The sequence below is a fragment of the Chrysemys picta genome, chromosome 10 (assembly GCF_011386835.1).
Source record: "Chrysemys picta bellii isolate R12L10 chromosome 10, ASM1138683v2, whole genome shotgun sequence".
Lineage (NCBI taxonomy): Eukaryota > Metazoa > Chordata > Testudines > Emydidae > Chrysemys > Chrysemys picta.
In genome coordinates, this window is record NC_088800.1 from 51,661,031 (window position 1) to 51,685,291 (window position 24,261).

General features: G+C 50.2%; 1 protein-coding gene across 7 annotated transcripts in view; it reads left to right on the top strand.

The window, feature by feature from the left end:
• ABCA3 (ATP binding cassette subfamily A member 3) overlaps nucleotides 1-24,261 on the top strand; it is a 79,636-nt gene that overhangs the window by 13,782 nt on the left and 41,593 nt on the right. For 4 of the 7 annotated variants that reach the window (XM_005295579.4, XM_005295583.5, XM_042854138.2 and 1 more), the window contains exons 2-8: nucleotides 4,946-5,038; nucleotides 14,155-14,416; nucleotides 16,857-16,984; nucleotides 17,552-17,717; nucleotides 19,528-19,787; nucleotides 21,188-21,304; nucleotides 22,319-22,439. In XM_005295579.4, the coding sequence (XP_005295636.2) occupies nucleotides 4,985-5,038; nucleotides 14,155-14,416; nucleotides 16,857-16,984; nucleotides 17,552-17,717; nucleotides 19,528-19,787; nucleotides 21,188-21,304; nucleotides 22,319-22,439 (1,108 nt within the window). In that variant the 5' untranslated portion in view covers nucleotides 4,946-4,984. Of the gene's footprint in view, nucleotides 1-2,164; nucleotides 2,202-4,108; nucleotides 4,250-4,432; nucleotides 4,550-4,945; nucleotides 5,039-14,154; nucleotides 14,417-16,856; nucleotides 16,985-17,551; nucleotides 17,718-19,527; nucleotides 19,788-21,187; nucleotides 21,305-22,318; nucleotides 22,440-24,261 lie in introns of those variants that run through there. The other 3 variants (XM_065558685.1, XM_065558686.1, XM_005295582.5) reach the window with 3 other exon arrangements.

The window sequence follows — 24,261 nt, forward strand, 5'->3', positions numbered from 1 at the left end:
CAAAGATTCTCTTGCCACGTGTTCTCAACAGTATTACTGGACCAACTTTGTAGGCCAGGACCCCTTCTTCTGTGTAATGGCTGATTCGTTTGTTCCTTCTGGTGCAGTGAATTGATGGAGGACAAGAAGGAGGGGTGCTTTGGGGTGTTTCCCCTTTCTTTTTATAGTTCTCTCCTGCCTTTGGGCAGCATCTCCAGCCAGGAGACAGAAAATCTATGTGGACGGGAACCCCAGGTTGTTTCTTTGCTAAAATGTAGATTTGTCACCCACGTCCCCTTTCCTGCCAAAAAATGCCCACTTAGTAGGTAATGGTCCATTGACCTTATGTACCTCTGGCTGAGGCAGCAGCTTGCCCTTTGTCATGGAAGAACTGGCTTGGCCACTCCCCAGGCTTGGAATATGTGTTAGTAACTCCAGACCAAGGAATCTTAGAACTTGACATGCAATGTTGCTACACATGTTTTACCAGGACAATAATGATCAGCAAATTATGAGTTTTCAAGTGATGCCTCCCAAGGCATACTTTGTACAAAGCTCATTACAGTGGTATGTGAGGGGTGAATACAGGGGTACAGTCTGTCTCAGCTCTGTAAAACTTATTACCACTGGTTGGGCTTGCTAAGAGAAGGGTGATTAAATCTTGTGTTTCCAGGCATGAAGTGACTGCCGGAAGGGGTCAGAAAGGACGCACCCCTCTGTGTTCTCCCCCAGTATCCATGTATTGCATTTCATGCTTAGCTGGGGGTGTTACAGTAGCTTCTTGCCTTCTCCTGAAGCATCAGGGTAATATCCCCTGCTGTGGACAGAACACAGGGGGGCTGTGGCAAATCAAGCATTCCTATTCAGCAACCCAAGTTCAGAAGTAAGCCTCGGGAGCCATGACTAGCGACCTGGGCATCTGAGGACCATGACCATAGTTACATTGAACCTCCCTTGTGGCATCAGGAGAATTACAGGAGTGGATGGGAGGGAAGCAGCTGCCCTTGTTCCATCCCAGAACATTGAGGCAGCTATGTCTGCCCAGATCTTACCCATGATCTGCTTCCACTTGACTCTCTTTCCTTCCCTTCCTTCCTTCCTTCACTAATCCCATCCCCTCTAAGGGAGCCAGGGACAAAGGCAGCCTTGTTCTTAAGCCCAGTGGCAGGGGCTATGCCAGCTGCTGACCTAGCGTTAGGTTGAATAGCCAGACATCAAAGCTCCTGGGACTCCTACTGTTTGTAGCATACTTAAGCCATGTTTGTGCAAGAGGCCTTGACATTTTTTTGGGTAAACACTAATCAAGTCCTTAGCGTGCAGTGTGGAGCACCTGGTGCTTGGGCACTGGGAGCGGGAGATGGATAAGTCCATTGTTTGCCCTGAAGCTTTTAGAAAAGTCTGATGTTTCAGCTCAAAGTACAAAAAGAAGTGTGGAAAAATTTCCCCTTACAGGCAGGTTTTTCTTACCCGAGAGGAACAATATCAATTGGCAATACAAGAGAGTAAAATCACCACAAGGGTAAAATCACAGCTCATCTCTCACTGGGGGTGGAGATTTTCTTTTTTTCCCATAAGGAAATTTCTTAGTGCAGTGGCCAAAATAATGGGGAAGTGGTTGGAATGAAAAGTAGAGAGAGAATCTTGCAAGACTAGTTGAAGGACTGAGGTGCAATCCAAGTACTGATCTTTCTCCCACACACCTCCCTTCAGGTCTCTACGTAGCTTCCCACAGTGTTCTTGTCCTCACCTGTAATAGTGAAATAAGATGACTTATTGTTAATGCAGTGCTAAGGTTGCAAAACCAAATACTCAAAAGCCTGGAAATTCCAGAAGTTAAAGGGATACCAACTTGAGATCTAATCAGTTTTAACATAATGGTAAAAAGTAGCTTTGGGTCTTCCGATTTTTGAGGTTTTACAATCTCTCATTCCCATTATATAAAAAATAGCTTTGCTATGTGAAAGACTCCTAGGAATAGGGGAAGTGGTAAAACTGACTGGACACAAATTGCTAAATACACAACATAAAGACTCTTCCCCCCCCCCCCCCCCCATTTATTTCAGTTCTAGGAATCATAGGATTTGTCTGAAACAATGGTGGGTAAAACATGTGAACAGAGTATGTTTTTAAGATGATGCTGTCTCTTTAAAGTTTTTTTGCATTTTTAATTCATTCTCTCTCACAGGGTCACTCACCTGGTATATTTCGCTGCCTTACCAAAGGTAATCTTTCCTCTAGTATTGTTTGTGTTTCAATGCCTAGCCTATAAGGACATGCTCAGCATTCCTAGGATTTGCAGTGTGGTATAGGGTGTATTCAGCGTGGTATATAATTATACACAATTATATCTTGTTTTGGAGTTATAGGGCCAGACTTTTAAATGGTGACCTCCCTTTTTGTGCATGCAATTACTATATTAAGTGTAATTTAGGCCACTCAGATGTCTAAGTCTCGGATAGCACCTGCTAATTGGGTGCTGAGATGTCTTATGATCTAAATTGTGCTATGGCTTGATTTCTTCCCTTTGGACTCTTTCTTTATGGTTATTTGTTGTTATAAACAACAATGGCCAGATTTCTTTTTTAAAGGGGCAGAGCACCTGTAGCTCTAGTGACTTCAGCCAGAGCAGGAGTTGCTTAACACTACAAACAGGCCACTAGAGTTTACAACAGATGCTTTTGTTAGTTTTATAAATCCCAGTAAATATCTTTTGTCTAATGATTTGCTTATGCAAATTGTGTCCCAAGAGGGAGGTCAAGTTAAGGCTAAGCTAAAAATCACGCTCATCAAAACTTAACATTAGAGCCCTGCACAGATGCAAAATGTGTATCTGCATCTGATCTGCCATCCGCAAACATGGTCTGTGGATATAAAGCAGATATCCGCAGATTTGCAGGGCTCTAGATATAAAATTTGTATCTGCATCCATCTGCGATCCGTAAACATGGACATCCACCTGGATATCCGCAGAGTTGCAGGGCTCTACTTGACATTATGCTACACATATTTGTTTGTGGGAGCATGGCAGAGTGAACACTGCATGTTTTTCCTACTGTTCTAGTCTTTGTAAGTAAAAGAGAATAGGGGAGGAAAAGGATTTCCCTACTTTTTTCTGGTTGTTTACTCTGTGCATTGGACAGTTCTCTGTCAGGTCAGTTTCACTTTCTCCTCTCCTTTCTAGTCAGTTTTCCCCATTTAGGTGATGTTACTAGGGCTTTGTGAGGCTCTGTCCACTTGGATCCGACTGTTGGGTCAGGGCCGTATATTGTAGCCGCCTGTGTGAGCCTGATTCTGCTCTCACTAAAGTCACCAACAAATGCACTGCCATTGTCTCCATTAGCAAGTGAGCTGGCTCTGTGGGCAGCTAACAGCTTAGCACAACTTTTTGCTGTGCATATGTATACTCAGTGCTGCATTTTCAGACATTCATGACTGAGTTCAAAACCATTCTCCTCACCACACACGCGCATGCACACGACACACCTTCATGCCCTCCCTCCCCAAACTTAGCCAAGTATGTGCTGCTCATTAAGACCTATTGAGACACCAGAGCCCTGATCTTGCACAGGCAGAACCCAGTTGACTTCACTGGGGCTCTGTGTGGGTGCAGTGATCAGAATAATTTCAGCTGTTTTGAACTTAGCCCTAAGGTGGGGGAAAGAGAGGCTGCTTTTTACAGTGGGGTAGAGGGGTGGGAGGGAGGAGTGTGTGAGCTTGTCCTCTTGTTGTTCCACAGCCAAAGGGGTTTTTCTCAAATTTTGCCTGAGGTGAATTTGTATGAGACTGAGCCTGGAAAATGTCAGCCCGAAAGCTGACTGCTTTGGAAAGCTGCCTGTACGTGTGGAAACAGGAGTTTAGAATGAAAACTGTTACCTATTGTGTGGCAGTTGCTGCTGGTGAGACCGCTGTAATGTAACTTACCTAGAGCTTTAAGCATTCAAAGCATTGCACAAATACTGACCTTTAAAGCACCCAGCTCTGCACCTGGCCTCATCTCTTCTTACACCCCATCCCACTCCTTATTGAACGCTCCTGCATTGTTACTGATAATTCTATCTTAGGCTGCATCCAGGCTTCTCCTAACGGTCTTTTGCTCTCTTCAGACATATCTCCTCTACACGTGGAACAGACCTGTCCCCCGGTCCAAGTTCTCCAAGCCTTCTGCTCTGGGAGGTCTAGTGGGGCTAACCTCAGAATGTGTCTCTCGTCTGCTCCTAGTGGTGGTAGTGCTGTCTCGGGTATGGTGGCTGGAGACTGTAAGCTCTTTGAGGCAAGGATCTAGTAATTTATCAACATATCTGATGTAGCTTTGCCTCTGGAAAGGTCTTTGTGCGCCTACGAGTGGGAGTTTTCAAAGTCACCTAAGTGACTTAGGCACCCAAGATCCTGCATTGAAAGTCAATGGGATGTGTGCGCATAATTCACTTAAACACATTTGAAAATCCCAGGCTGTAAAAATAAGACTTCCCCACTCCCTGAAGAGTTGGACCTATTGCTAAAAGAAACCGGGCTAGACCCAAAGCTGTTCCCGTGTGCTGCTGTATGATGTGAAAAGAGCTGGTGGCCCCAGGTGAGTTCCTGGTAGCTAAGTTATTTTTGCCTGAGAAGCCCACCATAATTGAGCACCTTACTGGGAATCTCACTAGTGGCCAAAACCAAATGGGCTATAAAGCATGATCTCCTCCCTCTTTCCAAGAAGTAGTTCCTTTGGGCCAGGTTTGAAGTACAGTGGCAGGGTATTGTCGGGGAAGCTTGCCCTGCTGCTTCTTGTGCTGTACAGAGTCTACATCGGATAGGAGAAGGGGCAAGATGGGGTCATCCTAAGAACTAGGTACAAGCAGATCAAACAGAATCAGCAAGAGAAACCTGTGCGTGGGCTCTTCCAATGGCCATCCCCATGATAGATGATCCTGGGTTTCTTTTGTACATTTCACTCACTGCTGACTGCTTTTTTTTTTTTCCCTAGAGTCCAGGAAAGAGGTGACACTCCCCTTCTGATTGAAGAATGGTCGTGTTAAGGCAGTTTGGGTTGCTTCTCTGGAAGAACTACATTTTGCAGGTACTTTCACACTGGGCTTTCTGTGCGGAGGAGAATAGGTGATTGTGGAGATGAGGCTAAGAGAAGCATGGCTTTAGCTGTCTAATGTACGATGCTTCAAATTAAGTCACTTCTCAAGACCCTCCTGGTATGTCTTCAAGCTCCAGTGAACCTTAGTCATTAGGGCAGGACATCATCGAGAGGAGAACGTCTCTGGGTTCGTTTTCTTCTGGATTTGGCTGAATGTATGCATGAGGAAGGTGGGGTGGTTTTAGTTTTTTGTCATGCCCCTTCCCTTCCCCAATCCTTGTCAGTTAAATCAGGGCGGCCTGTTGATTTTTTGGTTCTTTGCAATCTGCTCTGAATACAGTCTGGGGTACACAATCTACCTGTCAGCTAGTCATTGAATTTGTTAGCTCTGCAAGGCTAAGCCGTGAGACTAGGGCAGCTGGATGCTGGCTTGTTTCTTTCAGCCCTTCAGACACTTCAGATTTGATATTAGTTAGTTTCCAGATGCTGAAATACTGATCAGGGAACACTGTTTTAAATGCCTGATCTCTCAGTTGCTTTTATTTTAGGGTGGGGGGCTCTGTGTTACATCCTACTTTGCTCCCGAATGCTGTTGTGTGCTCCAGGCAGAGCAGAGCACTGATTGGAAGCTGCTGACCAAACTCACCAGGGACGTGTGTGTGTGTGTGTGTGTGTATATATATATATATATATATATATATATATATATATATATATATATATATATATATATAATATAATTTTTTTTTGTGCTGCCCCTTGTGCGTGGCCCACACTCCCAATCCCTATTCTCCACCCTCTCATTGCAACTCTCTCCCACAACCCTGCTGTGTGTGGGCATTGTGGAAGCAGTGTTAGGTGGAGAACGCTGGGGTTGGTTAGGTGAAGGGGTGTTTCCTTCAGTGTCTCTATCCTGATTGAAAGGGCACTGGCTGGGGGAAGTGGCTAATCCATTGATCCTGTAGAAAGATTCATTTCACTAAAAGTCTCCTTGTCGTTGCTCCTGCATCACCTCTTCAAATGGAACGTTCCGATAGAGCTGGTCCACTTGCCCATGGAAAGGCAGTAGAGGGAGCATTAGTCTGTCCACGTCCAGCCATGCTGGTAACTCTGACTGGTTCTTGGCACCGTAATCGTTTGAGCTCATGTTGGGAGAGGAGTGAACGCGGGGCCCAGCTCCACCTCCCCACTATCCAGATAGACCCTGCGGTGGCTGTTGAAAGAGGGAGAGGACCTCCAGCTTTCCACCCACTTGGCCTTGACTACTGCCTGCCTCTTGAGTACGAACGGCTCGGTGCCGGTTCAGCTCTGCCCCTCGCTGCCAAAGCTGCCTGCCTCTTAGGGTTGCGGTGAGGCACTGGACCAGCGGGAGGGGAAGGCAGGTTGGGTTAGATCTGGCTCCATGCAAGCTGCCTGATTCAGCAGCACAGAGCCTGTCTCTTCCTTGATGGAGCACCCCGTCAGCCCAGCTGTGTTTCTACAAACTGGGCAGCAATGAGAAGCGTAAGATCCTTCAGGCCGACTGGTGAGCGAAGGGTTAATGGGCCAACCATCAGACTGCAGCTCAAACAGCGCTTAGCTCCTTTGGCCTCTTGCTGATTTGAGGCCAACTTTCCTGTCCTCCCGTGACTCACCATCCAGACATGCAGAGGCATGGAGCCTGCCCTTGTAGTGGGGGCGGAATCTGTAGTTTGTTTTTACAATTAAAAACCATGAAAAAGTTGCAGATCAGCACGTGTTTGAAATAATCAGTGCAGTCCTGGTCCGTGACTGGGGCTCCTAGGCACTACGGCAGTGGTCACCAACCAGTCGATGGGAATCGACTGGTCAATCCTCGGGGATCTCCCAGTCGATCACAATCCCCCGTGGCGCAGTATGGCTACCGCTAAGGCAGACTCCCTGCCTACCCGGCCCCACGCCGCTCCTGGAAGCAGCCAGCACAGCCCAGGAGGCAGGGGTGTCCCTGTGCACGCTGCTCCTGCCTGCAAGTACTGGCCCCACAGCTTCCATTGGCTGGGAGAGCTGCAGGGACCGTGCCTGCAGAGAGGAGCCGCGTGTGGAGCCACGGGGCCCCCCCACCCCAGGGGCCACAGGGGAGCGTTGGCCCCTTCCGGGAGTCACCAGAGATAAATGGTGCCCGGCGGGAGACCACACTTCAACCCCCATATCTGAGCCCCCTCCCAGAGTTAGCACCCTGAACCACCTCCTGCACCCCAACTCCCTGGCCCCCTTCCAGAGCCAGCACCCTGTACCCACTCCTGCACCCCAACCCTCTGCCCCAGCCCTGACCCCCCTCCCAGAGCCAGCACTCTGCCCCCCCTCCTGCACACCCCAACATTCTGCTACAGCCCGGAGCCCCCTAGTGCACCCAAACTCCCTCCTAGAGCTTGCACCCCTCACCCCCTCCTGCACCCCTCACCCCCTCCTGCACCCCTCACCCCCTGTGAGGGTGGGGGGAGAGCAAGTGACGGGGGAGGGGCGATGGAGTGGGCAGGGCTTTGGGGAAGGGGCAGGGTAGATCCTGGGTTCCCCTTAGATTCAAAAAGTGATCTTGGGCGTAAAAAGGTTGGAGACCGCTGTACTATGTGGATGCAGCTAGTATCTTACCCTGACTGCCTTACCACATCATGGAGGGCTGGAGTCAGCGGCCTGAATGAGGGGACTTCATTGAATTTGCTTCACTTCCCTCCTCTGTTGTCTGATGTTCTTAGTGCTGGGAGGCAGCGTAGTCTAGTGGGTAGAGCACAGGCCTCTTTATGTAGCTTTGTACTTCAGAGGTTCCTGCAGAATGGGGGACATTGTACTCAAAGCAAACATCTTCAGGGGGTGGGTCACTCCTGTTCCTGGGTTTGTATGTATGTCTTGGATGACTCCGGATATACCTCTCTGGACTTAGTTCCCTCTAATAGGAAACTGGCAGGCCTGGATCAGCCAAAGGGCTTGTTTCTCTCTGGCCTCCCGTCAGGGAAAGTCACTCTGATTGAAGAAATGAAACTTGCAAGTGATTAGCAGGCCAGTTAAAATGGCTGTTGTGTGAGGGTTAGTTCTGTGTAAGGAGCTGGGTCCATGTGACTGGCTTAGCAACTAGACAGCAGTAGCTGAGACCCTCGTTACTGCTGAGAGATGGCAGCATCCCCGTAGCCTCCTGAGCTAGTGAGCTCTGTAATAGTACAGTCCTGCAGTGGGCAGTGTATGTTGGCTTCCGTTTATGGAGCCAGACAATGATTTTGGACAAGGTCCAGGAGGCAATTAGAGGGTTAATACAATGATGATGCCCTGGGAGGCAGCCTGTCTGCCAGGGGAATGTTGTAAAACCATCAGACATTCATAACGCTGACTCTGAGCATGGCCTCTGAAACACTCCTCCATCGTGCAGGGCAGATCATACTGGGTGTAACTCCAGGGATGGCAGTACGTTTACCTCAGGGTTGAATTTGGCCCAATTTGGTCAGTTATTTCATTGATTCCCAAACCCCAGGGGGACAGAAAACGACAGGCTGATGCCTGCCAAAGTGAGGCAGCCACCCCTCTGATTGATTGATCTTGTCCCAGGCAGATGTGTATGGGGAATCAAATGTGGGTCAGGTGCATTGGCAGCGGTGAGTGGGGCAGGATTAGCTGTGCTGCCAGTCCCCCAAATGCTACCCCCTTTCAGAGATTGACGTCCCAGGCGAGCCCCCCTCTTTCTAAAAAACAGTATTTCCATGGATGCCTGGGGTCTGGGAGCCGATCCTGGCCGGGTGCCCCACTGCTCTTGGGATATGCTCCGGGCAGCTGGCCCCTGCAGGTCCCAGAGAGCCAGGCTGTACCCCCCTCCTCATTTCTGCCACCCTGGAGGCCCCCGAATTGCTCACAGACCTCAGCCTCTTCTGGCCTTGGTGCTGTCCCAGCATGCATGTCCTAGAACCTGCATGGGCAGGGAGGTTCTACCTCCCATGGGGGCTCATCAGCCTCTGGCGGGACAGGCAAGCTGGAATGGGCTCCCCACCCCTCCTGCCCAGGGCAGCCATGCTCCTCCAGCCAGGCAACAATGGCTGGAACTGGAATAGGGGACTTGGCTAGGGAGAGGAATTCTTACTTCATCAACAGTATTTTGAAGAAACAACAAATAATTCATAGCCAGTCAGGTCCTCGCACCCCCCTCCCTTCTTCCCTCCCAGTAACCTTCTTCCCCTCCCCAGGAGTGTGCATCACAGTGTGGGAAGGAAGCATGGTCTTTTTGGCTCTGGAATGGGACACCTGGGCTCAATTCCTGGCTCTGCCACAGATCCCCCATGTGGCCTTGGCCAAGTCACTTAATCTCTTGTCTCCCCATCTTAAGAATGGGGTGATCCTTCCCCACTGTGAGGATAAAATCCGTTAATGTTTGTAAGGTGCTGAAGGTACTATGGGATGGGAGGTAGGGGGGATAATCTCCTGTGGGGGCTGCCTTGTTGCATTCACTCCTGTTTGTTTTTCTTCCTACAATTGCTGATTCCTCCTGGGCCTATAACAATCTATGAAAGGTGATTGTGGGGAGGGACGGGAGTACAAACACACACCCACGAAGAAAGTATCAAGGTTCAACTCCGGTGCATCGATCCTTTCAATGGGGATAGCGAAATGCATCAGTATGAATCTTCTGACAGGAAAACCAAACCCTACTCTGTCCTTGGGTTTAAATTGCAATCCTTCCTAATGTGAATCAATACACTTGTGGGCCAAATTAACTGATTGTTGAAAGCAGCTACACAAATTGCGCACCAGGTTGGAGATGATTTAACAGCTTGGAGGGTGCTCCAGGTGGTGTTCAGGGGTGGGGCTGGGGCACCTGAGCAGATAGTTGCCTGGACAACAAATTGAGTAATAACACCTTCCCTTTATCATTGGATCTCAAAGCACTTCACAAGCCTTTATTAAGCCTCCCCTTACCCCAGTGAAGTACGTGAATAATACCGAACTCTTCTTTAGCACTTTTCATCAGTAGATCTCAGTGCTTTATAAAGGGGGAAACTGAGGCACAGGGAAGTGAAGTAATTTGCTCAGGGTCACCCAGCAGCCAGGTGACAGATATGGGACTAGAACCCAGGTCTCCTGAGTCCCAGTGCTCTCTATCCCTGAGGCCATACTCCTCCAGGGGTGAAAGTAACTTACAGGACTTACTGGTACTGCTGGAGTCCTGAGGGGGACTTGGCCTCATCCGGAAGAGGCGTGACCTCTCAAGATTTAAAGGCCCTGGGGCACCGGCTGTGGCTGGGAGCCCCAGGGCCTTTAAATCAAGCTGGGGCTCCCAGCTGCAGAGGTGGCTGGGAGCCCCCGGGGCTCAAGGGCAAATTAAAGGGCCTGGGGCTCTGGCTGCCACGGAGCTCTGGGCCCTTTAAATCCCCACTGCAGCTCCGCCTGCCGGATCTGCGGGCGGGATTTAAAGGGCCCGGAGTTCCTGCGGCTGCGGAGAACCCCGAGCCTTGCCGGGCTGGGTCTGGGATTTAAAGGGCCCGGAGCTCCTGCCGCTGCGGGGAGCTCTGAGCCCTTTAAATCTGTCCCCAGCCCAGCGGCCGGAGTTGCGGGCGGGATTTAAAGGGCTCTGGGCTCCCGGCAGGAGCCCAGAGCCCTTTAAATCCCCGCCGCGGAAGCCAGTGCGGTCCGGCACGGTGTACTGGCTCTTGCCGGTACGCCGTTCTGGACCATACCAGCTTACTTTCACCTCTGTACTCCTCTGAGATGTTCTGCTAATTTTATCAATGTGCAGATAGAGGCAAAGTGACTTGCGTGACGTTCCATAGCAATGTAGTGGCACAGCAGGAAATAGAACCTGAAAGTCCTGATTCCCTGTCTTCTAAGCACGGTAAGACATGACACAATGTAATGATGCTGTGCATCGTCACCCCCTTTGTGCCCTTCCTCCCCCTCCCCTTCATTATATTCTAAATGCTGCTGCCAAGATTCTTATCCCCCTCCCCCGATCATCTCATTCCTATACCCCTTTCTCAGGTCTCGTCTACACTAGAAAATTAGATCGACCCAGCTGCATCGCTCGGGATGTGAAAAATCCACATCCATGAGCGCTGGAGTTAAGCCGAACTAAGTCCCTGTGAGGTGAGTTTACTATAGTAGCTGGTGAGCCCCTCCCATTGCTGAAGTGCTACAGTGGTGGTAGTGTTTTAAGTGTAAATGTAGCCTCAGATACCTTTACTGGCTTCCATTCTCCTTCATGTTCAAAGCTCAGCACAACTATTCCCTCCTGTTCCTATCTATACATCAACTCTTCTCTCCTCCTCCTTAGTCTTGCTGTTCCTTTACCCAGTCCCAACTTCACTCCTCCTTTCCCGCTGCTCCTCATGCTTAAAGCAGCATCTCTATTGGGGGCCTGATCCAAAGCCCATTGAATGATTCTAACAGACTTCAGAGTGGTAGCCATGTTAGTCTGTATCAGCAAAAAGAACAAGGAGTACTTTTGGCATCTTAGAGACTAACACATTTATTTAAGCATGAGCTTTCGTGGGCTAAAACCCACTTCATCGGATGCATGCAGTGGAAAACTCTGCCAACTCTGTCCACATACCTATTCAGTGGACACCATCATAGGACCTAATCACATCAGCCTCACTATCAGAGGCTCGTTCACCTAAACATCTACCAATGTGATATACGCCATCATGTGCCATGTACATTGGCCAAACCGGACAGTCTTTACGCAAAAGAATAAATGGACACAAATCAGACGTCAAGAATTATAACATTCAAAAACTAGTCGGAGAACACTTCAACCTCCCTGGTCACTCAATTACAGACCTCAAAGTCGCAATACTCCAACAAAAAAACTTCAAAAACAGACTCCAATGAGAAACTGCAGAATTGGAATTAATTTGCAAACTGGACACCATTCAATTAGGCTTGAATAAGGACTGGGAGTGGATGGGTCATTACACAAAGTAAAAACTATTTCCCCATGCTAATTTCCCCCCTACTGTTACTCACACACTCTTGTCAACTGTTGGAAATGCATCCTGATTATCACTACAAAAGTTTTTTTTTTCCTCTTGCTGATAATAGCCCACCTTAATTGATTACTCTCGTTACAGTTGGTATGGCAACACCCATTTTTTCATGTTCTCTGTGTATACATATCTTCTTACTGTATTTTCCACTGCATGCATCGATGAAGTGGGTTTTAGCCCATGAAAGCTTATGCTCAAATAAATTTGTTGGTCTCTAAGGTGCCACAAGTACTCCTCATTCTTTTCACTGACTTCAATTGGCCTGGGATGAAGGCCTTAATGAGGTGATGTGGTCTGGTGGATTGAGCATGGAACTGGGCCTGTGGGCCAAGAACTCTACACTTAATCCAGCTCTGTCACTGATTTACTGAGTGACCTTGGGCAAGTCACTTCATCACTCTGTGCCTCAGTTTCCCTATCTATAAAATGAGGATGATGATACTTTGCTGCCTCCTGGGATGGCTGTAGAGGGTAATGTTTGTATGGCCTTGGGAATCATAAAGCGATAGACACGGTAAGTACAAGTATTGACACTTGTCAGTGGGGCATTCCATGTACACAGGGAAACTTCGTGGCTGGAATAACACCCTACTTAGCTTGTTGTGCTTTACTGCCTCGTGCCTCCCGACTATAAACTCTTTGGGTATGACTGCACTTAAGGTTTTAATGCCAATGTACTTGTTAGTTACCATGTCTGAACGTTCTACGCGCTTCTGTTCCGGGATGAAGCCCTAGGTATATCACAAACCTTTGTGGCCAGGGACGTGGAGTGTCTAGACTAGCATGTGTTAACACGAGCTAAATGTCAGCTCAGTTAACTTGATATTAAAACTCCAGTGTAGGCAAACTTCTGAGGCAGAGGCTTTGGACTCAGACGCATTCTCCCTACTGTGTGGAGTGCATGCAGCACCTCTAGTTCTATGTAATAATGTTGTTGCAGCCAGGGTTTGAGTGGTTGACAGCTAAGTGGCTTTAACCATTATAGATGTGGTGGGATTGGCTGTCATGCTTGGAGCTGCTGTAGGGTTATTCTATAAACTGTCCAGTATTTACATATAAAACCAAACAAGAGGTGACTTTGCAGACGTACTGTCAGATTCTAGTGCTGCCGAATAGCCTCACAGCTGGGCATGCTCCATGCTGGTCAGATTCCCTCTATCCTTGATGCCCTGCTGTAATCTGGAGCTATTCAACTTTGTGCTGTGAACCTGTCAGATCTCATCAGCTAATCAGACTGGGTGTTTTGATGGGTGGCCTCCAGGGAATTGCTGAGGAGCTGCCAGAAGTGGTATTGGTGACTTCCTTGGAGGTGCTCCTTTCCCAGGAGTCAGAGCTGTGCTGCTTATAAAGACCTCTTTTTGCTGGAGGAGGAGAATTTACCTTACTATGCTCTGGCTTAACTCCAGCTCCGCTTGCCCCATTCTTCTCCTTTTCCATTTGAATGCATTATTGTTCTTCACTCCCAGCCCTGAGGTATTGGGTAATGCTGCTGTGCGCTGTTAAACAGCTGCTGTCCTTCACCCCAGGGGTGATCAATCACCAAGCATCCCTTTCCATCCTTGCAAGAATGCTGTGGTGTAATTTGATGTCTGTGTAGTGCCCAGAGATGGCCAGGAGAGCCCTGTATTTCCTGTTTGTTTCTTGCATGCAATTGCCCTTACCTCTAGGAAGGGTTATCTGTGCACAGCAAGAGGTGAAGAGGGTGGAGAATGACATGTCATGAGTTGAGTGCTCCTGCATCCATCAGGACTTTACATCAAAACCTTGCTAGCTGACAATGGCTAAGCTGCAAAACTGGCTTGATTCACTATTAACTCCCCAGGCCTTTTTGGCTTGTTCACCCTGTGCTTCGTGCCACAAAACCCAGATGACGAGATCTTGGAGGCTGGGACCATCTCTTCCCTTTGCCTGTACAGCATCTAGCACAATTGGGTCTTGGCTTCATTGGGGGTCCCTTTGCCAATGTGATGCAAATAATGGTCATCACTTTTGCCTTTGGCTATGACTACAGTGAAATGCAGTGGACTCACTATGTGTAGTACCGGCGTGTGAGAGCTGTAATTTCCTTCCCAGTGCTAAATTGATCCCCTGCCTGCCAGTCTAACCAGTTTTCCCTTATTTCTTCCGCAGAAGCGACAGATTTTGGTAACGGTCATAGAAATCTGCTTGCCATTGCTATTTGCTGCAATCCTCATTGCGCTCCGCCACCGAGTGCATTCGATCAGTCACCCCAATGCCACCATCTACCCCAGCCAGTCAGTGGATGAGCTGCCATGGTTTTTCCATCACCGGAAGCTCAGCCCCTGGGAGCTGGCTTATGTCCCCTCCAATGTCACTGCTGTGAAGAGCATCGCGGAGGCGGTGGAAAAGGCGTTGCACATCAATATCAAAGGTTAGAATGGGCTGGGGGTTCCTGGAGGGGAGGGAGGTCTTTTAAGTGTAGAAACTGGTGTGTACATGTGTGCAGGCACGCGTTTCATATGGCCTTATTCAGAAAAGCACTTAAGCACATTTGCTTCGCTGAAGAGAGATGGGATTATCTTAAGTGCTTTTAAAGCTAAGCACGTGCTTAAGTGCTTTGCTAAATTGGGATCTGTGGGGAGGCTGTTTTAAGTGTCCTGGATTCAGCTTCAGATGGGAATGGATATTTCTCTAAGTTAATCATTTCTAGGGACCAGAGTTCAAAATCTGATGTAGGCACCAGGTGACAGTGATGTGACTGGCTTCATCTTAAGAGCTGAGCCTTCTGCTATTGCAATTAAAGTAGTCACTTAAAAATCAGACTTCTGTCTAGAAATTTTCACCTCCTGTCAAAGTAGTACCTGAGAGAGACTAACACAGAGGTGGGCAAACTACGGCCCGCAGGACCCTCCTGCCAGGCCCCTGAGCTCCTGGCCCGGGAGGCTAGCCCCCGGCCCCTCCCCTGCTGTTCCCCCTCCCTGCAGCCTCAGTTCACTGTGCTGCCGGCACAGTGCTCTGGGCGGCGGGGCTGTGAGCTCTTGCCGGGCCTGACCCAGTGCTCTGTGCTGCGAGGTGGCGTGGCTGGCTCCAGCCAGACGGCACAACTGCCTGTCCTGGCGCTCTGTACAGTGTGGCTGTAGCGCCGCCAGCCACCAGTGCTTCAGGCAGCGCAGTAAGGGGGTAGGGAGTGGGGGGGGGGGGTTGGATAGAGGGCAGGGGAGTTCGGGCTGGGGGTGTGGATAGGAGTCGGGGCGGTCAGAGGGCAGGGAACAGGGGGGTTGAATGGGGGCAGGGTTCCCAGGGGGGGCAGTCAGGAATGAGAGGATTGGATTGGGCAAGATGCACAGGGGGGCTGTCAGGGGGCGAGACGCAGGGGGGTCAAATAGGGGGCGGGGGGCGGGCCATGTCTGGCTGGTTGGGGAGGCACAGCCTCCCCTAAATGGCCCTCCATACATTTTCAGAAACCCGATGTGGCCCTCGGGCCAAAAAGTTTGCCCACCCCTGGGCTAATAGAACGAGATTAGAAAAACTAGCAATCTCCTTTATGCTGCTTGTTTGTTTTGTGCATTTGACACAAATGTCTACTCAGTTTCGCTGGTTTCCCTCTATGATAGGGAGAGCCAGTTGAAAAAATTTTCTGTTGGAAAATGCTGATTCAGCTAAATAGAAATGTTTTGCGGGAACATTTCACTTTTGTCAAAATTTTCAATGGGAAATTATGGAACTACTTCATTTTCACTCCTGTGTTCTGTTGTGAAATGTTCTGACCTTATTGGAATATTTTGTTGTTGTTGTCGTCTTGAATGTTTCTGAAATATTTTGGAAGTTTAATTTTGAGGAACATTTTTTTTTTTTTTCATTCCAATTTGGAAAATAAGCGAATGTTGGAATTTCCAACAGAATGGAAATTCCCTTTTCCATCAGCTCTAATGATCTGTATCTCCCTGTAGTTTGCATGGGTCTTTCACCCAGCACTGGAGAAAAAAAGCTTTACAAATAGGGAAATGGGGTTTTGCAACTATAAGAATTGTCAGGGGGATTTGAGGCTGGATCCCGAAATTGCTTCTTAGCTCACTTTTCATATTGCTTAGGCTTCCAAGTCGGCAGGATCCCTTTAACAACATAAACTCGATGGGATCGGTACCAGACCTTCCACCTTACCAACTTTTGATTTGTTCTGGTTTTGAGTTAGTTTAATGCCAGTAAAAGGTGCCAGATTCCACCCAGATGAGTGAAGTTCCCTGGGTAGCTACACACTAGCTACAGCTTGGCAGCAGCAATGCAAGGTTCCCCACTCCCTACCCTGGCTGAGCCTTGTTGGAGGAGAGCCCCTCTAGCACTAGAAGAGCTGTCCCAGACCAGAATTGCATTGTCATTTGATGGGTTTGGTGAGCCAGCTCTGGGGAGGGTCCTGACATTGCTGGCCACAAAAGGAGGGGCAGTTTGTAGAACTGTTTGCAGGAGGCTTGTACAGGCCTTGCCTAAGAAGAGTCTGAGTCTGGCTGGACTTTCAAATGCATGAACAAAACTCTCCTGTTGTTTTTCCTTTAAGTATTTGGGGGCGGGGTGAGCTTCCTCTCTTGTGAAAGGAGAAGAACATAACCCCTTGGTACCAGCAGCTGGCACTCCTGGCATGGGTGGGGACGGGGCATCATACTGGGAGCTTCCTTCAAGTGGGAGACAGAGCCAATGTTGCTGATCAAAGCAGAGCTCTGATGAAATAATCCCGCTACCGCCATGCTCCCTAGGCAGCCTGTCAGGACTGCAACCCAAAAGCCCTTGGCTTGGAAACGTCCCAGTGCACCCCCTCGCGGTTGCAGAGCCCACCCCCATCACAGGCCGCTCACTGCATGGATTTCCCTCCTCTGCAGCTCAAGGGTTCCCCTCGGAGAGGGAGTTTGAGGACTATGTGAAGTTTGATAACCGCTCGGGTAACGTGCTGGCCGCCCTCGTTTTCAAACACTGCTTCAATCAGAGCAAGGACCCCTTGCAGCTGCAGGTAAGTGAATTTGCAGGCCAGGCCCTTTCAGAAGTGGGTGTCCTCCCCCGTCACAAAGGCCAGTGCTCTGAGGAGCTGTGTGGTGACCCCCATGGCTGCCTCAACGTGACATGAGAGGACATCCTGGTTACAATGTTACTGTGCACCAAGCGGCTCTCACTTCAATGTGGGGCTAGCTCCAGAAGCCATGAGCACAGAGAACTCCATGAGCATTTCCTAGTGCCATGGTGGTAGAGGAGAGTACCAAAGTTGCCATAGTGATGGGGGCCATCAAAGTATCCAGATACCTATATGAAAGACAGCACCTCCCTGGCACAGCGCCCCCAATGCTAAACGCATGGTGGGGGGACTGGTATCCCTTCACCTGTCCAGGCCAGAGACAGCAGCCCTGTGGTGATGCTTTTGGGGGAAGACCCCCTAATCGTCCTTTGGGGTGCTCCAAGATGCACCTCCCTTTTCTCCTCTCAAACTGGTGCTCTCTCTCATGCTCTGATTCTCCATTGCCGCCTCCACAATCCCCTAATTTTTTTCTGACTCCAACGTCCGTCTCGTTCTGTTGCCTTGTAGGTTAATTATCAGCTGCGCTTCAAATACAGCCCTAGGAATGCCCCCCGGAGCGAGCAGACAGGCCTGAACCCCAACCTCGACCGTGACTGGCACACCAGCTACCTGTTCCCACTTTTCCAGTTACCAGGCCCCAGAGAAGCCAAGTTCCCTGATGGAGGGACGCCAGGTGAGCAGGATGTCTCTGGGGTTCATGGATTCCAAAGCCAGAAGGGACCATTGTGATCGTCTAGGCTGAACTGCACAGCACGGGCCAGAAACCTGCCCCAAAACAATTCCCAGAGCAGAACTTTTAGAAAAACATCCCATCTTCATTTAAAAACTGTCAGTGCTGGAGAATCCACCACAACCCTTGGTAAATTACTCCAGTGGTTAATTACCCTCATTGTTAACAATTTACGGCTTATTTCCTGTCTGAATTTGTCTAGCTTCAACTTCCAGCCATTGAATCATGCTAGAGCTTTTTCTGCTAGACTGAAGCACCTATTATCAAATATTTGTTCCCCGTGTAGGCACTTAGAGACTGTGATCAAGTCACCCCTTAACCTTCTCTTACTTAAGCTAAGTAGACTCAAGGAGCTCCATCTATCACTATAAGGCAGGTTTTCTAATCCTTTAATCATTCTCATGGCTCTTCTCTGACCCCTCTCCAATTTATTAACATCCTTCTGGAACTGTGGGCCACAGAACTGGACACAGGATTCCAGCAGTGGTCGCACCCGGGTCTGCTGGGTCCTACTATTCTCCTTCCTCTTGTAGTAAATCCGTGGAGCACACCTGCTGGCAGCTGGTGCAGGTGGGAGTGCTGGCATCACTGGCTCTCGGTTAAAGACTTTGGGGCAGGGATGCTGCCATGCCCTGCAATAGCTGAAACCTATCCAAGGAACAGTCCAAATAAAACACGGGCCCTGCTGTATGGTGCTGTATGCACTGTGTTACACACGGAACAATGAGGATGATCAGTCCTAGGGCTAATTATGCTGTTGCTTCTCCTGCTCCACCAAACAGTCTCTGAAGACCGCATCCTTTCCTAGCATATGCAGCATTACCCCTCATCGCCATGTTCTATACATCTGTTTAGAGTAGAGGTGGGCAAACTTTTTGGCCCGGGGGCCACATCTGGGAATAGAAATTGTATGGTGGGCCGTGAATTCTCACAAAATTGGGGTTGGGGTGCAGGAGGGGTGAGGGGTCCAGCTGGGGGTGCAGGCTATGGGGTGGGGCTGGGGATGAGGAATTTGGGGTATAGGAGGGTGCTCTGGGATGGGATTGAGGGGTTCAGAGGGCAGGAGGGGGATCAGAGCTGGGGCAGGGGGTTGGGGTAAGGGGGAAGGCTCAGGATTGCAGGCTCTGGGCGTCGCTTACCTCAAGCAGCTCCCAGAAGCAGTGGCATGTTCCTTCTCTGGCTCCGGTGCGGCCAGGTGGCTCTCCGCGCTTCCCCATCGGCAGGCATCGCTCTTGCAGCTGCTATTGGAGTGCCGGAGGGGGGCCATGCCGCGGCTTCCGGGAGCGATGTGGAGCGGCCCCTGACCCTGCTCCCCAGTTGAAACGCTGCAGGGGGGCCATGCTGTGGCTTCTGGGAGCTGTGCCCGACCCTGCTCCCTGGCTGAAGCGCTGGAGCGGAGCCATGAAGCTGCTTCCACAACCCGCGTGGAGCAGCCCCCGACCCTACTCCCCGGCTGGAGTGCCAGAGCAGGGCAAGCCCTGCTCCCCAGCGGGAGCTCAAGGGCCAGCTTAAAACGGTTGGCAGGCCAGATTCGGCACGTGGGCCATAGTTTGCCCACCCCGGTTTAGAGTGCTGTGTTTGTACAGCGCCTAGCACCATCAGGTCCTGTTCCATGTCTGGGCGCCCAGTCATTATGCTAATACTAATAATACAGTGCGCACCCATTTGCCAGCGGGAAGCAGTCACCTCTCGGGGCAGCCGGCTGCCCCGTTCCTGCAGTGCCTCTCACTTGCCGCTCTGTGCTTTCGCACAGGTTACATCCGGGAAGGGTTCCTGGCTGTGCAGCATGCCGTTGACAGAGCCATCATTCAATATCATGCCAACGCCTCTGCCACCCGCCTGCTGGAGGGGTTCACCGTGGCCGTCCGGCGCTTCCCCTACCCACCATACGTCAACGACCTCTTCCTCCTGGCCATCCAGAACCAGCTGCCCCTTCTGCTCATGCTGAGCTTCACCTACACCTCGCTCAACATCGTCCGCGCCGTTGTGCATGAGAAGGAGAAAAAGTTGAAGGTAAACGCCAGACAGATGGCCAGGGCACCGGTGGCTTCCTGGCAGGCTGAGATCCTGCTGCGGCAGTGACACCATGTGCTATTGCCAGAGCGCTCGTCTGGGGGAGATCAGGACCGTGGCTTCCAAGACAGAATGGCACTTGAGTAGTCACCTGCTGTTCCCATGCGGTGGGAGGGGAGTGTATTGGGAAGGTGAGCCAGCAAGGTTACTCTGCTCTGCTGGCCAGCTTGCCCTAGCAGCCTGGCTCTGCACCTTGGAGGAGGCTGCTTGTGTCTGTGCCCCTGGTAGCCAGCTGTGAGAAGAATGTAAGGGGAAATTATGCTGGGCTGGAGTCATGTGGAAAAAGGGAGAGGAAAGGGATAGGGACACAAGGGAATGGGTGGAAAACCCTATGCAAAAGGAGCATGTCAAAAAATAGCCTTGGAAGAAAAACAAATAATGGCAAGAGCCTTGCTTAGCTTCATGTAGTGCAATCTCCTTGGAAGGAATAAAAAGCCTGTGCTCAATATGGACTCGGTCTCTAAGCACAGGCACAGATAACTCTGCATTAACTGCTTTGCTTACCCATGCCAGATGCAGAGTTGTAAACAAAATCCCACTCTTGCTAGGCAAGCAGAGGGCAGGAAAGGGGGTTTGTGGAGGGTTAGTGAATTCCAGGGAGGAAGGTAGCTGATCCTGCTGCAGGAATTCAGCTCTGCCGCCTTGCTATGCAGCTTTGTCTGCTTGGCGATGCTCTTAGATCTGCTGGCAGTGGCAGGCGGGTCGCTGTCTTGGGTCTGAGTCTGATGCCTAAAGTGTGGCTCTGGGGGGGATGGAAACTGTTGTGGGTTCTGGTGGCTCGGGTGCATAGGGAGGTTTGTTGGGGTGGGGGGTTTTCTTTAAGCGTCGGGGCACAATGCATTGTTTCATATCAAGAGACTGGTGTCTAGGCAACCAAGAGCTCAGGTAACCCAGTCATTGGAGCATCAGATTGTTAATCTGAGGGTCCCGGGTTCAGTTCCTCTTTGGTCGGTGAGATTTTTCCTGGGTTATGCAGGAGGTCAGACCAGATAATTGTAATGGTCCCTTCTGGCCTTATCCTCTGTGAAAATGGATTTGGGTCTCCACCCAATGCTCCTCTTCATGCCACCCCAGCATGACCCCCATGTCATCCAGAGTCACTGGCGGTTGTTCAGAGACAGGCTAGGATTTAAAATAGAACTGCGCATGGGTGATAGCTGCACTGTGCTTCCCCACATGGTGCCCGGTTCTAGCACATGGTGCCTGGTTCTCATCAGCTGCCTCTTTCTGTCCCACAATGGAAAATCCGATCAGGGTGCTCTTGGCAGGCAGCTGTTAGCCTGCCAGCGGCTGGCTGCCACGGCACAGGATAATATGCAGCTTGTGTTGGCCTCCCACAGGAATATATGCGCATGATGGGCCTCAGTAACTGGCTGCATTGGAGCGCCTGGTTCCTCATGTTCTTCCTCTTCCTCCTGGTGTCCATATTCTTCGTCACGGTGCTCTTTTGTGTCAAGGTGAGTGTCCTGGCTCAGGCTTCCAAGGTATACGTCAGAACCACCCTGGGGATGGCGGTGGGGGAGCTGGTGGCTTTCTCGCGTGGACAGGCATCTGCAGGTGGCTTTAGATTGCAGGGGGAGGGGGTGTCCTAGGCCCTTAGACTCAAAGATGCTGCTGAATTATATTTCCCCACCACTCTCCACTCCTTCGATCCAGACAGCTTTTCTCTTCACTATCCCAAACCAGGGGGAAAGTGGCAGCTAGGGGGTAAGACTTCGAAGTCAATATTGGGGGTCGGGGGGTCCCTGCCTCTTCTCAACGTGGAAGTTCACTTTGCTACTTCAGGCTGGGCCTTTGCTGCACTCAGTTTTGTAAGTGTTTGAATCCCCCTCTGCAGACATCATAGCTTGCTTTTCACACAACCTTGTGGCAAGAAGTTCCACAGGCATCATTGAGGCCAAAAGCTTAGCAGGATTCAGAAAGGGATGGAACGTTCATACAGTTAACAGGAACATCTGGTTATTAAAGGATTAAATCACCCAGGTTTTCGAAGGGATCGGAACCCTCCTGCTTCAGGTTGCATGCAGCCTTAACCAATGAGAGGAAACTTCCCTCGTGGGCAGGCTATCCCAGAACTGATGCTGAAGGGTTTCCTGTGCCTTCCGCTGGAGCAGCTGGTGCTGGCCAGTCAGAAACAGGGTGCTGGACTGGCGGGACGACAGGTCTGATCCAGTCTGGCTGTTCCGGTGGTCAGCCTACAGGAGTCCTTGGAGTGTCAGGGGCATAAAGGCCACTCTTCGTTAGAGCCTGGTCTACACTGGGATAATCACCGCCCATAACACTCAGTGCAGTGGTACAGACTGTAGGGTAGAAAGCTCTTGGGTATCTTTAACACAGTTTCTTTATCTCTTTTGACCACCGAGCCCATTCTGTGCCGCCATGTGCACCATGAGGATCGCAAGTCTCCGTTCCCAGGCTAGGTGCTGTGTCCGGGTGGGTAACAGTACTTATGGCCTGGATTTTGTTTGTAGGTAAGCCAGCAGGGGGCGGTACTCACCAACAGTGACCCAACCCTGGTGTTCACCTTCCTGGCCGTCTTCTCCATCTCCTCCATCTCCTTCAGCTTCATGGTCAGCACCTTCTTCTCCAGAGGTAAGCCCATCCTGTTAACCTTTCATGCTGTTTGTCAGAGAGGGTGCTTTGGCTGTGGAACATGGACACCCATATAGAAATGGCACCGTATCCTCTTCCCGTGTGGATCCTACCTGCCGACTTTACTAAGATCTTCCCATTAGCCTGGCAGAGCCAGCCCAACTCTGAGAGAGTCACCTAGAGTCTGATCTGCCTTGAGAGTGATCAACAGAATGATATACCAAGTGGCAATCAGTTAAACCTTGGAAGACAGGGGGAGCTGCACAGGTGTTACTAAGGGGTTTTGTCCTGCAGAACCTTTATTACCAGTGGGGATGTGTGAGAAGGAAAGAGCCCAGCTTGACTCTCAGATCCTTTGGACTTTGCAGAGCCAACTTGTTACTTACGAACAGAGCAGATTTGCTATAGGAGCCACTGAGAGCTAATAAATACAGAACCCCACAGCTCCATCTTCTCAGTTTCTCTTCACCACGTGGTGGAAGGGGCAGGGACTGGAGTAGTTTTGACAGCACTCATGAGCTCTGATTGTTCTATGGAGCTAAATATCACAGTGTTGGGCTAGCTCCTCTGAATGCCCCTCGCTCTGTGGGCGCTTCATGGGGAAACAAGGGGTGACATGCCCCTCTTCCCCAGTGAACGGCTGTTGGTTGCTTGTGAGTGGGCAGGGGATTTGACTAGAATTCCTGGCTTCTTCCTGGTATCCTTCTGAATGGAACTTGGATGGCCCCCAGCTAGTGACCAAAGGAATGAAATCCTGCCTCCAACCTAGTGCCTCCAGCTTCAGAGGGCAGCAAGCTGTATTTGTGTAGGACTGTCGTGGCCCATACTTTGAACGCAGACAAGAAGCCAGAGGAGAGTTGTGATGCCTGCACCCTCACATCTAGAGTTTGATGCTCTACCAGCAGAGCCACCTGAAGGTTTGATTGTTGTCGGACCTTTGCTCAGTTGTCCATTTGGCACTGGGCATTGAGTGCGCTGGGGACAGAGGGATGAGCAGTGTGCTGCAAACCCAGCAGAGCAGGTGCATTCCTCCATGTCAATAACTGCAATGGAAATACCTGCTGGTCTCACTTGTCCATTGTTTGGTCTCCTAATGGCTCTTATTCCTGTTGTACAGGGGACAATCCAAGGGGGAGGGTGACCTCTAGCCAGGCTAGAGAAGCTGTTGCTCTGGATTTTTGTGCTGGGTGAGGAATGCAGGCAAATATTCCATCAGCCCCTCCAGCAATTTTCCACAGGAGACTCAGGGAGCAGTTTGTTCTGAAACACACCAGTAGGGGAAGCTCTTTCCTACGGGGTCAGCATCATGGCTTGTAAACATCCCTCTTTCTAATGGGAAAGGTCTGTATGTTGAATTGCTGACACTCTTACCACCTGATAAGGGCAGGACTCATCTGGTGGAGGAAGGGTTTGGTCTTTTCCGTCATCCTGGTGTGACTTACAAAACCAAGCCTGCTCTCCTCTGCAAATGTGCGCTGAGCAGTGGCTTCAGTTTGGGAGGCTGCAGGTGTCCTTGGCTGCCGCACTCCGTATGGTAGGATGCTGGGAAAGGCTCCAAAGCATGTTCCCATTACTAGTAGGCTGTGCGTGGGGTGTGCAGTCACTTGGGGGCTGTCTGGTTTGATGCCCAGTAAGGGCTGTCAATACACATCCCCATTCAGCATTATTATTAAAAGCTGTGGTGAATGGGAAGTTTGTATACCAGACCTTTCCAAAATGGGCCAGTGTATGCATTAAGACCTCACTGAACTTGCTGAACTCTTCACTGCACTGCTTGGAGCGTTCTGGTGCTTGAAATGACATGGTGCAGTCCGATAGTTAG